At 41.3% G+C, this 17,627-nt stretch overlaps 1 protein-coding gene across 2 annotated transcripts in view; it reads left to right on the top strand.

The window, feature by feature from the left end:
- Positions 1-17,627, top strand: part of HDAC9 (histone deacetylase 9) — an 805,652-nt gene that overhangs the window by 538,178 nt on the left and 249,847 nt on the right. For both annotated transcript variants that reach the window (XM_088457369.1, XM_088457370.1), the window contains 2 exons: positions 7,421-7,577; positions 16,422-16,548. In XM_088457369.1, coding sequence (XP_088313495.1) covers positions 7,421-7,577; positions 16,422-16,548 — 284 coding nt within the window. The remainder of the gene's footprint in view (positions 1-7,420; positions 7,578-16,421; positions 16,549-17,627) is intronic.

Raw genomic sequence — 17,627 nt, 5'->3', positions numbered from 1 at the left:
TGTAAGTATAGTTAGATGAGAGTTCCCTTTGAGTAACTATTATTGAGATATTTGATACGTTATAGTGACTGTGGTTACCTCGTTACCTCGTTTAGTATTAGACTCAGATCAGCTTATGCCTCCTTTCCATAATATATGGCTAAATAGGATCATATTAATGTTGACATCATATGCCACGATCCTCGTCTGCAATTCTTGTGTACCGTGAGTGCCGCACCTCTGGATGAGTAATTATATATATATATATATATATATATAGCACTGTGAAAAAGTCTTACGCAGGTGTGGAAAAAATGCTGCAAAGTAGAAATGCTTTCAAAAATAGAAGTGTTAATAGTTTATTTTTATCAGTTAACAAAATGCAAAGTGAATGAACAGAAGAGAAATCTAAATCAAATTAATATTCGGTGTGACCACCGTTTGCCTTCAAAACAGCATCAATTCTTCTAGGTGCACTTGCACGCAGTTCTTGAACGAGCTCGGCAGGAAGGCTGTTCCAAACATCTTGAAGAACTAACCACAGATATTCTGTGGATGTAGGCTTGTTCAAATCTGTCTATTCATGTAATCCCAGACAGACCCGATGGTGTTGAATCAGGGATCTGTGGGGGCCATATCATCATTTCCATGATTCCTTGTTCTTCTTTACGCTGAAGATAGTTGTTAATGACATTCGCTGTATGTTTGGGGTTGTTATCCTGCTGCATAATAAATTTGACGCCTCCCTGATAGTATTGCATGATGGATAAGTAGCTGCCTGTATTTCTAAGCATTGTAGACACTATTAATCCTGACCAAATCCCCAACTCCATTTGCTGAAATGCAGCCCCAAACTTGCAAGGAACCTCCACCATGCTTCACCGTTGCCTGCAGACACTCATTATTGTACCACTCTCAAGCCCTTCGGCGAACAAACTGCCTTCTGTTACAGCCAAATATTTCAAATTTTGACACATCAATCCAGAGCATCTGCTGCCATTTTTCTGCACCCCAGTTCCTATGTTTTCTTGCATAGTTGAGTCACTTGGTCTTGTTTCCAAGTCGAATATATGGCTTTTTGGCCGCAATTCTTCCATTAAGACCATTTCTGGCCAGACTTGTCCAAACAGCAGATGGGTGTATCTTTGTCCCACTGGTTTCTGCCAGTTCTGAGCTGATGGCACTGCTGAACATCTTCAGATTTCGAAGGGAAGTAAGTATGCTGTGTTTTTCATCTGATGCACTAAGTTTCCTTGGGTGACCACTGCTTCTATGGTTCTTCAACATTGCCCATTTCTTTGTGCTTCTTCAAAAGAGCTCGAACAGCACATCTTGAAACCCCAGTCTGCTTTTAAATATTTGCCTGGGAGAGACCTTGCTGATGCAGTATAACTACCTTGTGTCTTGTTGCTGTGCTTAGTCTTGCCATGGTATATGACCTTTGACATGAAACTGTCTTCCACAACCTCACCTTTGTAGTAGAGCTTGGCTGTTCCTCACCCAGTTTTTAACCTCCTACACAGCTGTTTCGGTTTCAGTTAATGGCTGTGGCCCCCATTTATCAACGATATTAAACACCAGTGAAATTTTTCGTTTAGTATCACTGTACTACAAAGAAAAATTTACTAGTATTTAACAATACTTTCCCCTCCGGCGAGGTCCCGTGAAGTCCAATGAAGTCCTCGTCCTCAGCGAGGTCCTCTCCTGGGCTGCTGGCAGCCTAATGCTGCCAGCGACGGGGCTCGGGAGTTATGTGTATGCGCGACGGTTCGTCTGTGCATGTACATGACATGGGGACACGGCAGTGCCTGGAAGGTTTCACTGAAACCAGAAACGCACCACTGGATCTCCTTTGCAGGCAATGGGGCCCACATTACTCTCGCCATCTAAATGATGGCGAGAGCAATGCTTGACAAACAGGATTTAGCAAACTGCAGTAATAGATTACCGCAGTTTGTTAAATCCAGAAACCTGGCATAAACCCTTTAGTGAGGGGTTATGCATTGTTGACAAATGGGGGCCTGTGTTTCCACCTACATATGATGATGATCATTATCACTTTTTGGGATGATTGTGATTGGTTAATCATACACCTGACTATAATCCCGCAAAATCCCTATTGTGCTAATGTACATAGAAGAATTGATGCTATTTTAAAGGCAAAGGGTGGTCACACCAAATATTGATTTGATTTAGATTTCTCTTCTGTTCATTCACTTTTGTTAACTGGGTATATCGTATGTATGTGTGTATATATATATATATATATATATATATATATATACACTACCGTTCAAAAGTTTGGGGTCACTTAGTGCTTTTCTTTAAAAAATAAGGAAATTTCTGTTTTTTTCAATGAAGATAACATTAAATTAATCAGAAATACACTCTATACATTGTTAATGTGGTAAATGAATATACTAACTTCAAACGTCTAGTTTTCAAAGGAATGTCTACATAGGTGTATAGAGGCCCATTTCCAGCAACCATCACTCCAGTGTTCTAATGGTACATTGTGTTTGCTAAGCGCATTAAAAGACTAATGAATGATTAGAAGACCTTTGAAAACCCTTGTACAATTATGTTAGCACAGCTGAAAACGGGTTTGCTCGTTAGAGAAGCTATAAAACTGGCCTTCCTTTGAGCTAGTTGAATATCTGGAACATCACATTTGTGGGTTCGATTATACTCTCCAAATGGCCAGAATAAGAGAACTTTCATTTGAAACTCGACAGTCTAGTCTTGTTCTTAGAAATGAAGCTATTCCATGCGAGAAATTGCCAAGAAACTGAACATTTCCTACAACGGTGTGTACTACTCCCTTCAGAGAACCAGCACAAAAAGGCTCTAACCAGAGTAGAAAGAGACGTGGGAGGCCCTGGTGCACAACTGTGCAAGAAGACAAGTACATTAGAGCCTCTAGTTTGAGAAATAGACGCCTCACAAGTCCTCAACTGGCAGCTTCATTAAATGGTACCCGCAAAACGCCAGTGTCAACGTTTACAGTGAAGAGGCGACTCTGGGATGCTGGCCTTCTAGGCAGAGTGGCAAAGAAAAACACATATCTGAGACTGGCCAATAAAAGGAAAAGATTAATGTGGGCAAAAGAACACAGACATTGGACAGAGGAAGATTGGAAAAAAGTGTTATGGTTAGACAAATCAAAGTTTGAGGTGTTTGGATCACGCAGAAGAATATTTGTGAGACGCATAACAAGTGAAAAGATGCTGGAAGAGTGTCTGATGCCATCTGTGGTGATAATGTGTTGGTCTGGGGCTGCTTTGGTTCTGGTAAAGTGGGAGATTTGATAAGTTGGACTCAATGGTCCCTTTGTGTCTTAATGAGGAATTCACTCTCTGATCATTTTTGTAAGCCTTGAGCGAGACTGCAGGAATTAATACGTGTAATAAGTACAAAGAAATATTTTGTGTAAGTTCTAGTGAGGTTAGAAATACTAACATGTGCAGAGAAAAAGTTTGGTTTGTTTATGCATAGTGTATTCCTTTTTCAATTTGATCCTTTCTGTCAAAATGTGCACGTGTGGAATTGATGGTCATTTATACACAAGTAATTATATTGGCGCTATATAGGAAGTATGTTTTTTAGATTATGCATTTATGCAGATTAGAATTGTTCCCCCTCTGGTTTGTCAATAACTTTATACTGTTTCCCAATAGGTTATGCATAATATGGGGCATAGAATGTATTTATTGTAACACATTTTACTGTATGGGTAATTTTACTGTATTGATGGGTATAATTGATCCATTTGTTGGTAAATAGGTAGTGCTGCTGCGTTTGATGAGTAGTGCTGGAGGACAGCTATTTGAGTTGAGTGCCTCCGGTTGCTATGGTGACGAGACGCTAGTGGCTATGTTTGTATTGTATTGGGTTGTGATGTTAGAGATCTGGCTGCCGCTTCCTGTTAGACGGAACCCTGTGGCTGATGGTTGTTGGTGGGGAAGCCACAGGAGTTTCGCTGTGTCCGGCGCGTCACTTCCGGTATGACGGAGGACGGCGTCTCACCATGCGGATCATGGTGTGATTGCGGAGATTCCGTCTTCCGGGATGGGATGGCCGGTCTGATGGGAGGTGATACATGTCAGGTACGTGCACAGGTGAGAGTACTCACTATGTGGGTGTTAGGTATTTAGGGCGTTTGTTGCTAGAGTTGGCATAGCTGACCCTTGAGGAAGGCCTACCCTCCAACATGACCCGTTCCATTAGGTACAAAACACTCTGCTCCTGGACTTTCCACCTAATGTATGATTGCAGTCACCTGTGTTGAACTTGGTAATTGATGAGACAGGTGTTTCAGCACAGGTGTCTGCAATCATAAATTAAGAGGGAAGTCCAGGAGCAGAGCATTTTGTACCTAATGGAATGGGTCATGTTGGAGGGTCTGGGAAGGTGGCAACACCGAAACAGCTGTCGGGCTGGGAGCTATCAATATGCCTATATTTACTACAATATGATAAGTATCAGTATGCTATTTACATGGATGGAATGCAGCTTTATGCCTTTTTTGCATTGAAATAAATGTATGTCTTTTTTTGCTACAAAGCTGGTTGGTGCTGTCTGTTTCTTTGGATACAGTTTAAGCATAATTATATATATATATATATATATATGTATATATATATCTACACATATATACTATATACACGCATATATACTGTATACCATATATGTATGTATGTATAATATGTATGTGCACATACACTAGATAATATGTAAGCTGTGTGGAATTCATTGTGATCAATATGGAGGTCACATGACACATGATGATTTGCTCAGTACAGGTTTATTTTGTCAGATGATGCAATAACACCGATGTGTATGATTAATGTTTTTTCCACATCTTAAAGGTTAACTTTGTGTTTGATTTCGGCGAAATTGTCCCAGGGCCTCTCTCCCTAAACAATCAATGGGGCAGCAGATTTCTTTAATTCAGCAAATCTGTTTCCTGCATAGCTGAGTAGATTTCTCATATTAACAGGGCTTCCATTGTCATTCTTCTTGTCTGTTATCCAAAGAGGAAAAGAGTGACTAGGAATGTTTCTCTTAAGAACATTTACAACTGACTGTGAATTGTTCCCCAGGGCATTGCTTCCATTAAGTTCTTTACAAAGAAATGTGATTTCCAAGAAAGAATTGGTTTTGCAACATGAGCTGCTGGAGATGTGTCTGTGACACAAAGTACCACCCATTGCAGTACTCTGGCACAGGACAGGTTAATAATATATACACTCCTACATGTCTGCCAAGTCTGTAAGATCTAAACTCACATTCAAGATGAAATGATCACATTATTCTCTCATATTGTATATAGCATTAAAGAGAACGACTGTTTAATTGCAGCAATTTCTTCTCATTTTTTTTTATCTGCATTGTTAAAAGCAATTTCAGCATTTTAAGTAAAACAACATAAGCGTTAAATACAGAATCTATTCCTCATGTGTTAAGGGGGGTATCCACTAGACGATTTAGTTGAACGATAACGATAAAATCGTCGATAATCATTCGATAATCATTTGAACATCGTTTGAACATCGTTTGAAAATCGTTTGAAAATTTGGTCTTTTAGACATCTATCATCGTGCAAACATGCTGGTCAACCTGATGATATCGTCAGGTTCAGCATGTTTGCAGATGATTGATTGTGCCTGCACTGAACAACATATTGTTGAGTGTGGGCACCCTGCAGTGTAGTGAACGACTGAACGATAACGATATCGTTATCGTTCAGTCTTTTCACTGTCGGGTAGTGGATACCCGCCTTTACTCTTCTGAAAATAATATGTACTTCTTGCTATTCTGTAACATGAGTGCAGACTAGGTAAAGTACTTGTAGCATAACTTGTGATCTTGGCATTTAAAGGGTAGAGGTCTTAGCTTAGTTTTGGAGGGGATGGTTGTGTGGACATACAGTCTACCTGTATCCTGACCTGTTCATGAGGGAAACATAAAGTCTGTTCATGGTTAGATGTCACCTGGTGCTATAATAACTGTGTTGTGGTCCTAAAGCCGCGTATCCACTTGCCGATTACATTAAATCGCTCATTAATCGTGCATGAAAGGCATGAAAAAGTAAAAAATGACCAGCGATGCGCGCTCCCGCTTGTTTTTTCTACATCAATCATCGCCTGAACATGCCAGTCAATCTGCCAATTACGACAGATTGGGCATGTTCGGAGATGAGGGAAGGTACCTGCACTGAACGACTTATCGCTCAGTGTGGGCACCTACAGGATGAGGAACGACTGAATGATTACGATGTTGTAATCGTAACTGTCGTTACCCCATCGCCTAATGGATACGCACCTTTAGAATCAGGACTCGGATTGCAATTGTGAGTGTGGCACTCCTAACAAATGTACAGCAAAGTCTGTGGCCTATAATGTGGTCTGGGCTAGGGAGCCCTTTGATAATCAGTAATGGTGTTCTCTTTGTTTCACAACTAGTGTTGTCACTTTTGTGCACTATTAGCAATAGTAAAAGTCTCTGTTGACTAAGGGTCTGGATCCAGATCTTGGGTGAGCAAGGCATTAGGGTTCTCCTGCAAGCCTATGTTGTATTACCAAGTAATAGGCTAATTGCTAATACCTGTAGTAGTGTACTCTTTTTAGTACAAATCTCTCATTTGAAACAACCTACAAACTCTAATGCTCCAAGGTGAGCTCCATTAGCACCTATCAGTCATATCTGTATGTGAGCTTACTTACCAAGATTGGAGCTACAGAAATTTGGATAGACTGTGAAAGGGGACATAAAGTGTGGTCACCCCCATGGACGTTCTTACTTGATTGTTTAGGGATAGAGGTTCTATACAGAACAGCAGTGACACTAAGGTGTATGCAGGACAGAAACCTCAAATTTGGATTAACCTACCAAACTTGGGACAGTTGGGAGGTAAGGGGATGTGAGGGTGATGTGACCATGGTCCCTTGGCAATTAGTGCTCTTTTCTCGCCAGGTGTCCCAAACAATGTTGCTCCAACTGTATGCGTATACAAAAGTTAGCAAACATACTTATGATTTGCCTACATAGTGCACACATAACATGGGTTGTCAGCTGTTCGTGGAGTGCTGTGAGCTCTGTCTTGAAGTCCTCTAGTTGGACAGCAGTGGTGATCTAGAACTGCAGCCAGCTGTATATGTTATTGTTTTTGGAAAATTAGGTTCACCATAGGTGGGATGGCTGGGACAGGAAAATAGAGACTAGAGATCAGGGAAGAAAATGAATAATGACAGTATTGTAATGAGAATTAATCAAATGTTAAACAAGCTTTAATGATATAAAAAAGTATATATATTTTTTTCTTCATGAAGAATATTTTATTCAAGATTTTATGCAAAAGTTAACAAACAACTTAAAAATGATACAAATATCTAAATAAAATAGCAACTTTTTCAATCTAAACCTTTTGTTCGTCCCTAAGTTGCAGCAAGAACTACTGGCCATGAAACAGCAACAAGAGATCTTAGAGAGAGAGAAGGAGCAAAAATTGGAGCAACAACGGCAGGAACAGGAGGCAGAGAAGCACCGTCGTGAGCAACTGCTCTCGTACCCTCGCAGCAAGGAGAGAGTCAAAGAGAGTAAGACTTTTGTGTGATCGTTCTGTGCAAACACAACCGAAATATGAACTTCAACATTTGTTTTAATTATCAGTGATAACAAGCTAACAGTAAAATATAATATAAGTCCATCATTTTCAGTCATTTCAGGTAAATTACAAGTCTGGGAAAATCCCAGATGCCCATTTGTCAACCACTTTAATCAAAAATCTACTGATCTGTGCTTAACATGAGCAGATTTCACAATGAGTATGCTATTTTCATTAGAAGCTTTGTTTGGCTCAGCTGGCCTTGGATTCTGTATAATTTTTTTCTCTGCAAATAATCGCAAAATGTAATTAAAGTACATCTGTCACCTATGTTACAGTGGCACCAGAACCAAACTAATATTCAATAGAATGCAGCCTCTCTGTACAATGGGAACCAGTGACATCACTGTATCCTCAGTATGTTTCTTGTCACCTTATGTCCTGCCAATGTCGCTTTTGCATATGTTTTTGTAGGACGGCAATTGGGTTTCTGGATCAGATCATTTAAAAAGATATACAGCAATCAAATAGATATCTAATTTCATGAATCTATCTTGCAGTAGCTTACTCAGAACTTATTGGTGACCTGTTAATATGGGTTCTTATCACTGCACTTGTAGTTTAGAACCTGTGTTAGCAAATTTTCGTTCCTATCAAATAAAGCACAGGTTCTCAAATTCGGTCCTCAGGACCCCAAACGGTGCATGTTTTCCAGGTCTCCTAACAGAATCACAAGTGAAATAATTAGCTCCACCTGTGGATGTTTTAAAATGTGTCAGTGAGTAATGAATACACCTGTGCTCCTGCTGGGTGACCTGGAAAACGTGACCTGTGTGGGGTCCTAAGGAACAAGTTTGAGAACCACTGAAATAAAGCGTTGATCCTTACCTTGTAGCCATCTTTTATTTGCACTAATGTCCTTAATTGAAGGAACTGAGGGCCTGATTCAGAGCCGGAAGCTCTGACCAGAGCGCTCGCTCTGAATCAGGGCCCTCCTACCTTAAAATGGAGCGGCCTCCTGGCCGCTCGTATAGCTGTGGGTGACCACCCACAGCTATAGCGAGCGGCCATGATGATGGTCGCGATGGTCAAGACCATCGTGACCATCGGGCTTGCGACGAGACCCTGAGGTAGGGTCTCGCTGCCGCAAGCCCTGGAGTGATTTTGGCTCTATCAGAGCCAAAATCACTCCCACTGACATCACTACTGATGTCAGTGAGGCCGGACTCAGACGGTAGGCGTTCCCATGGGAACGCCTCCGTCTGGCAGCCACGCCCCCGGCACGCCCACCAAAGGGGGCGTGCTGTCACTCACCATCGACAGCACGCCCCCTTTGGTGCGAGACCCATAACGACAGCTTGGCTGTCGCTATGCGGGTCTCGCGCATGCGCACGACGGAGCTCCCTCCGTCGTGCGCATGCACATTAGGGCACCATCGACCCGTTTGCGAGCGTCCTGCGCTCACGAGCGGGTCTGAAGTAGGCCCTGTATCGCTATCCCACGATTGTGCCTCCAGTGCATTTGGCAATAATTGGAGGGGCAGGCCACACCACACCCACTATGACCCGGGCATGCCCCAGTATGCCACACTCCCTGCTCCACTACCAGACTTCCAAATGTTGGAGCAGGTGGTGGGAAGGGTAGGGGTAGTGGTATGCAGACTTGATTTCCCTGTGTCTATAATATATTAAACCCTTCAAAATATATATATACAGGTTTTGTTTTTTTTAATATGTCACATAACATAGTATTTTTACACTTTTCTATCACTTTAAAAAAATCTAAACAATTTAATTTGACTATAATTTTATTACATTGATAGTTCAAAGCATTTATATTTATTTGATTCCATATACTATTACTATTGGAGGGCGTGCCACATCAGAAAAGTGTAAGAAACATGCAAAAAATGTTTAACAAACCATGTAGAGGCTCTAAGAAAAAAACAGTGCCCCATCTTCAGACACAACCAGTCATGCTCTAAAAAGCAGTGGTCTCTGCCTGGAACTATGAATGTTTACAGCCGGCATGTCGACTTTGCATTTTCAGGTGCTTCTAGCCCTAACCGTAAACTCTTCCCTAACCCACAGCCTAACCCTACCCACAGCCTAACCCTAACCACAGCCTAACCCTAACTTTAGATTGGACTGTCAACACTGATATTTTAGCTTGATCCACTTCTAACCCTAATTGCAGCATTATACTAACCACAAGCCTAAAGCTGGGTACACACTGACAGATATATTGGCCGATCAATTGATCGGCCAATATATCTGATGCCCGTCGGCCAGTGTGTACCAGTGATATGTCTGTGAACGACGTCGTTCACAGATCTATTGCATTGACTGTGCTACACAGGTGATTGACAGATATCTGCAGACATACCTGTCCATCGGCAAGTGTGTACAGGCGGTCTGTAAACCGCCTGCACATATCCAGCGACAGCCGCGTGGGGGTTGGATCATCCCCCGCCCCCGGCCAGCAGGACCTGCGGCTGCCTGGAAGATGATGACCATTCAGTGTATATGAACAACCATCATCTACAGATATATCTGCTAGGTGTGTACCCACCTTAACCCTAATTTCATGTGTCAACATTCTGACTACAAACTGGTTTTCTCACGCTGGCCACTTGATATTGGTGGTGGTGAGATAAAGTCCTTGGGACTCCCTGATTCGATAAGACATCTATAGAGCTTAATTGAATTTCTATTGATGTGGCTAAAAATAATTACCTGTGTTATGCAACACCATTCAATTCTATGGCCCATTTATTTCCATGGCCTATTTATTTTCATACAGGTTTTTCAGTGGAGCACACAAAAAACACATTGACATGAATGGGAAAAATACAGCACAACACTGGTTAGACCACTTGTGTTGACCCTAGAGCAGGGGTATTCAACATGCGGCCGGCCCCCTGTTGCTGTGGATCTACACATGTCAGCATGTCCTGCCACATACCCTAATAGCAACAGTGGATTGTGTAGTTCCAGAGCAGCTCAATGTTGAACACCCCTGCCCTAGAAGGCATCTACACAATGTGCTCAAGTGTTGAGGTGCGGACGTGACTTGCTTTTTGTCAAAAAACCTTGGCACAACTGCACACAGACACAAGTATAACACAGATGGTTATGGGTGTATAGAATTTATTTATAGAATGGGCTCTATTTTTTTACACATGATTGTAAGCACTGCAATAGAAAAAGTAATACTGTAACTATAATTTGCTAATAGTAATATCGATTGGGCATATGAATTAGCACTTTGGATGTTCCTTTTTATTATAAAAGGCTTGGCAATAATTTCTCCATATTCCTCAATAAAAAAAATGTTCTTACACCTTATTGGTTTTATTTTTTATTTAGTTGGCATGAACCATTTAGCTTGTGCTTTGCGCATTGCTTTTTGCATTATTTTTGAATAATGTGGCAATCCCACACTGCATAATGTCATTAGGTTAAGGAGCATGCATTCTCATTACATTTCTACAAATGACAATACTTTGTGACCGGGGTGAAAGTGTATAAATAACTTATTATCGTTGACAGCTATAATAAAGTGTGTACAATAACTAGCTGTGGTCATTCACATTGCGGCCGTGACTTATTTTCTTATACCAAAGAAAACTTGTCCAATTCATCTTAAGACCTTTTGCACACACTTAGTAACCTCAAAATGACTGTTCATTTGTTTTTCATTCCTTATTTTCCAAAATCCTATTACTATTTTCATTTGTAATCAGTGTCTATTACAAAGTGTCACTAACAACTAGGCAGCCTTTAGTCACAGACAGAAACAAATTGTATATGTCAGATTGACCTCTGTGCTACCTATCAGATTTCATATAAAACACACACATTTGTCCTTCAAATTGATAGCTTGCAAGTGATGTTTTATGATAAAAGTATTCTAGCTTATTTACCAATTGTCCCAACCCCCATTAGGAGAAGCCTATTTTATTAGGATAGAGAGCTTGATGCTAATCCGCAGCAATTTACTAACAGCCTGTGAGAATATAGTAGAATCCGTCTGGATTAAGCCTCTGGGAGGCCCAGGGCACTTAAAACAGGGGGCTCGTCCCCACTCATTCGGCCCTCCTCCTCTTGTCAGCCCTACACCCTCTTATCAACCGGTCCACTCACACTCATTATCTGGCCCCTCCCCACTTGTTATCTGGCCTGCCCCCACTTGTCTGGCCCTTACAAAATGCACAGAGCAGCAGTGTGCTCTGGCCTGGGGTGGCCCGTGACAGAGGGGGACCTGGGGCACTGACCCCCCCCCTAATCCGGCTCTGAGTGGACTACATTCAGATGTCCGAAAATATTTAATCCTGATATACTGCTAATCGGTAGTTCTGAAAATGAATAGTTTTATGAACTAATGGGAGAATGCTTGGGAGATTATGCAAAGTTGAACGTGCGGAGTTTGCGTAGCGCATTATGGATGAATTCGTTCTGCACATGCAAATGCGAGAAGGCAGAGCCGAGGGCATCCAGAATAATCTAGACCTACTTTTGGAGAGGTGGAACGGGGTTGAGAAGGGGGTTCTCTCGTAGGTCAGTAAGGAGGTGTACGCAAATGTGATCCATGCAAACCAGCACATAAGCATCTATGTGCCTGTTATTATGTGTTGAGTATCTTTTGCACTTAAAAACAGGAAGGTGCAGATAGATGCTGATGATAATGACTAGTAGTAATCCAGGATCATATGCTGTCCATTCCTAGGCTTGCACATCTCCAGATTACCCTGAAATAATGTATAGTGCAATACAGGTGTGTCCACAAGTGACTAATAATTACCAAGCCCTGGATGAGTGGTTCCATGTGTCGCCACCTGTTGGTTACAAGTAGAGCTGCAAGAGCTGTTCATTTTTAAAAATGTATTTGAATCTCAGAAGAAAAAAATTATTTAAAGTTACAAGCAATATTCTTTACCTAGGGAGTATTCCAGACACCTGAGATCCTCCCGTAATATCACCGGTGATTTACATGCAATCCAGGAATTTCGTTTTACTTCTCAGCAGAAATTTAAAAATAGCATATGTCAGTAAATATTTACAAAATTGTCAGTAAAACATATTTGCAAGTTTTAGTAACCTTCTCTACTAACAACAGCCTAAGGACACCTACATAGTGCTCTGGTGTTACCTGGTTCTCCCAGGACAGTCGCTCTTCTTCCCTAGTGAAATAGTGAGATGTTTAATTGCAGAATTAAGCACTAGACATTGGCCTAGGAAATCTATCATCACCTCTATCATTCATTTGTAGGGCGCAACAGGACTTCGCAGTTTACCATAATCATGGATGTTAATGGTTACTAATTTAGGACATATTGACTGCACAGTATTTATACAGTGACACACACAGGGCGCTGATATTGTGCTGCCTGACATTATTTCTTGATGTTTTTTCTTTTGCTGTACCTGCTAGTTGTAGTTGTACTTTGTTATTATTTTTAGCGTAAAAACAAAACAAAACGTTTGTGCCTTTGGGAGTTTTTTTTTTTTAGGCCGTTGACCCATTGTTTCCTCACACCTATTGTATATTTTTGTTATTCCTGGAGTAGGTAGGATATTCTGGATTCTTTAGTCACAACAATCATATAAAATGTCTTGTTAGCGGCCTTGGACATTTTTAGATTTGTCAAAATAATATCTGCAGGATGTTTTATTGAAAAAAGAACTGAAAGTATTTTGTGTCAGACAGAGAATCAGTTACTGTGCTGTGTGCTTGCCCACTAGAGGGAGACAAACACATGCAACTTCCTCTGCCGATGAATATCTCCTACTTTGCATCAAAGATAATGGAAATGTGTGTTACATGCAATTAAAATAGATAAAACAAATACGTTCAAAAACAGTGACCATTCAAAATTAAACAGCCAACAATGTATATAAAAATGCAATACTGATATTTAATTCAACTTTTATAATGCTTTTTAGGCTTTCAGTATCTTCACAGCGGTAAAAAACAAAACAAAAAAAACAAACAGAATAACTGAACTAACCAGCATTGTTTTTTTTTACATGTAATAGTCTTAATAATAAGCGTAAACAATATGATGATACAAAACAAAAATAATAACTGCTTTACAGATCTCGTTATTTGATCAGAAAAGTCTGGATTGGATTGAATAAACACAGCGGGGCTGATGCTGGGTTGGACTATTGTAATATACGCAAATTTGCTCTGCTCACGTCCAGAAAACAGGCCGCAGGCGTACGTGGCTCTGCAGATCTGCGTGCATCTGATATTTATGAGCGCTCGCTCCTGGAGAGGTGGGACGGAGGAGAGAGAGGGCAAGGCAATCTGACATAGGACCTTGCTGGCGTAATTGCAATGCAGATCCAGCTGTATCACTTGCTGGTGCCTGAGGGTGGGTGCTGATATATATTAATGAGGGCAGTGGCCAATGCTAACTAACCGCTTTCTGCTTAGCTGTTTGTGGAGTCACTGCTGAAGCTCATAGCTGCTGTTTTGTATTGCTCATGCAAATATTATGATTTTCAGCCTGATTCTGAGTTGCATGCAATCCGCAGGCAATGTTGATGTTCATGTTCTTCAGCGATTATATGCAACTGCGCATGTGCAATATTTTCTGAAAAGCCCTATGACCCGTGCGTTACACTGAGTGTACGCACAAAAGTGTATTGTGTTTGGGTCAGGCGGTATCAGAAACGTGACCGTAATGTGATGGGCGTTCCAGGACGGTGACTGGGAGGTGGCTAGTAGTGCATGCACACATGTTCCCTTTAGTGGGCGTGTTATGGGAGTGTCATGGGTGTATCAATGCAAACGGCTGCATTGCCAGACACAGCTGCAAGAATAGGAGGCCGTGGTCAAGTGTAGAAACTGCACCTGCCATAGAGCTAGTGCAAGTTTCAATGGTGCGACCAATGGTGTCGTATAAGGAGGCACCAATCAGTATTACAGCTTGCATGGGCACTTACAGTGGGTGTCTCTGTCCTTGCACGTTTGGTCACACGAATTTGGGGGAGGGGTTTGTAGCAGCATTTGAATAAACTCACAGATGGGCGACCACCCAACAAGGGAAGGAGAATTGTACTTACTGAATTTGTAGAAGTTTTGTCTATTTTATTCACACCTAATAGCAAATACATATTTCGCTGTACAAATTTTTTTTTTTCAAACATGCAAGGTGTATCTTATATATGCCTGACGTAACCTGTGTGCTTGTGCTACGGGTGCAGGCTTGCAGGCATCTTGTGATTTTTGCAACTTTGCATTTACAGGCAATTTACCTTTTTGTTAGTAAGCGCATTTTATACCTGACGTACCTGATTTTTATATCCTGTCTTGGATGCGATTGCTTTCAAACTTAGCATCGGGCCCTATGTATTCAAATATGCCAGTCCTGGATTGAACTTGTTTTTATAATGATCATTACACTAAGTAGCTCCCAGAGCACAAGCCAAATGTTTGCAGGGTGCCTGTTTTTATCTTTATTTTGATTTGGGGTAATGGCAAGGGGGGTGGAAGGGAAATTCAAGGATCATTTATAAATGGATCTTATTATATAGAATTCAGGATACCCTGTACCATGTCCCAATATGGAGAAATGACCATTCAGGACTGTGAATTGTGAAGTAGAGGCCAAAATTCTGCCAACATCTGGCATTAGTATAATGAAACATCTGCTCAGTCTGTCCAGGGTATTACGCCATCATTAGTGCACTTTATTTTGCTATGTCCTCCCTTATGTCACACAGGTATCCTCATCTGGGGAGGTCCTATATTTCTGCGGCTCTATACAGTGATCAAATTCAGTAAACATGAAATGATTACTAGGAATGTAGCGCTCTATGGACTGCTGGGAAGGTGCCATGCAGGGCCGTAGCTAGGGTGGTGCGGCCGGTGCCATCACACAGGGCACCACTGGTCGGGGGCGCTGTTTGGACCTGTCAAATTTATGTTTATTATCATTCTTGCTTGTAGCTTCCTCTTATTTCATCCCCAGCATCTCCTGGCCTCTCCTATCTCTTCCCTGGCCCTTCCCCATGAAACCATGGCCCTTTTTTGGGTGCAGTATGTCTATTTGAAAAATGAGGGGGGCGCCAATGCTCTTTCTGGCACAGGGCACCAAAAAGTCTAGGTACGGCTCTGGTGCCATGCATAACCTACGTATGTGCACCAGCTCAGCTGCAATCTTTCCCCGGAAAATATTTATAAGAGCTGACAACTATACTAACTGAGTATAAGATCTTAAAATACTGTAAATATGTCTACAACTATAGCCACAAACCGTAAAGAAAACTTTGTTAGAAATTGCTGACATTTTTAATGCATGGGCTGAGATTTTGTTCCCATCCCACAACATAGGTGTAGCAGGGTTTTCATTTAGCAGGCACGTAAGCACAAACTTGCATTTAATTGACCTTAGGGGAGAGCATTTAATCCATTTTCCAACTGCACACGCTATGTATTTTATGCTTTCAGAGTCACAACATTAATTTGAAATGTTAGCAGTAAGTAATTTCACAACTACCCTATGGGTAAACAAATAGTGTGGGAAGCTAAATTAAATTGTCACTTTTATTGGCCTCTCCCTATAGTGGAGTCTACACTGTGTGAACCTGTTACTTAGAAACAAGCCAAATGAAGGAACACTTCCTAAATCAAGTTTAACCCTTTCTGTGCCCGTGGGACATGCTGTACCATTTTGTTTATTTATAGTGTCTGATATCTGGCATGAGAATCACATAAAGTGTTCGACTATTGTCTAGAGAACTATTTTGCTTGTCTCGGTTAAAAACGGTGGTGATTTTTTCAAATTTTCTATTACATTTTTTTTATTTATTCTATTGTGTTTCAGGAGCTGTGGCCAGCACGGAGGTAAAGCTGAAACTCCAGGAATTCCTCCTGAGCAAATCTGCAACAAAAGAATCTTCTACAAACGGAACCAATCATTCCATAGGCCGCCATCCCAAGCTTTGGTACACGTATGTAATCATATCTCAGTCTTATTATTGCTAAGGATGTGACTCGTCACATATATCCGAGATGAGCAAACCTACATAGGTTACCTGCTTACCCCCCTGTGTTCTCCCCTTCTCCTGCATCGGAGACTGTCTGTGAATGACACCTGGCAGTAACCATTAGATTGGCTTCGCAGCACTTAGCTTTTTGGCATAATGATTTGCCGTTTGCTGGAACCTCCAAGGACATCATGATTAGGTGATGTTATAGCGATGCACAGCGTAACCCAATGCAATAATTCCCGGCATTTGGATTGGGCACATGCCCAAGTTTTGTTTAAAGGTAAATGCTTTTGTAATTCTTGTTGTGGGGCACAGCCTAGTATGTAGGGCATGGGGGGGGGGCAGAGTATACTGCATTTTTTTATTTAGACATGGGCTGATGTATATATATTTTTCTGTGAACATAGGGGGGAATTTCAATTAACCACGATAACCCGTTTACATGAGTTAACGTGGGTAAATGCAACTTAACAAAGATTTTTACTACTCAGTTAGCCGTGCAAGTTATCACGCGTTAACTCTCTATACTGTTTTACACAGATTTTTGTTTGCAGCCTCCGAGCAGGTGAAAAGTCAAGGAAATTACCTATTGTAAGGTAAAATGTCGAGACTTGGTTCAGAACCCCCGGGGCACCTCCCTAATGATTAATTAGGCATTTGGAAGTGTTTTATGAACTTAATTTGGCCAATAATGACATGTCATTTTTGGGGTGATAATCTGCACAATGCAGTATAATGGGTTAAAAGATGTAGGGTCGGGTATATGGAGGTGATGTATTGATGGTGTTTTTAAGCTTGCGGATGAGAGTTACAGGGTTTTTATAGAAATTTTTAAAAGTGGCAAAAAATGACACAAAAAAAATTAACTTGCAGGCATTTTGCTAAAAGCTTGCTTTCTATTATGTCGACATGATGAACTTTCGAGAAACCATCCTTGGTGGTCTATTGGTGTCTTACTTTTCCCTGGCGGCAGTGGCGGCTCCAGTGTCTTCTCTTTTGGGTTCCAATGATCACGTGTGCAGCTGTTCTGGAGCAGACGT

The sequence above is a fragment of the Taudactylus pleione genome, unplaced genomic scaffold (genome assembly GCF_031769625.1).
Source record: "Taudactylus pleione unplaced genomic scaffold, aTauple2 ptg000758l, whole genome shotgun sequence".
NCBI lineage: Eukaryota > Metazoa > Chordata > Amphibia > Anura > Myobatrachidae > Taudactylus > Taudactylus pleione.
This window is presented reverse-complemented; position numbering and strand designations above follow the sequence as displayed.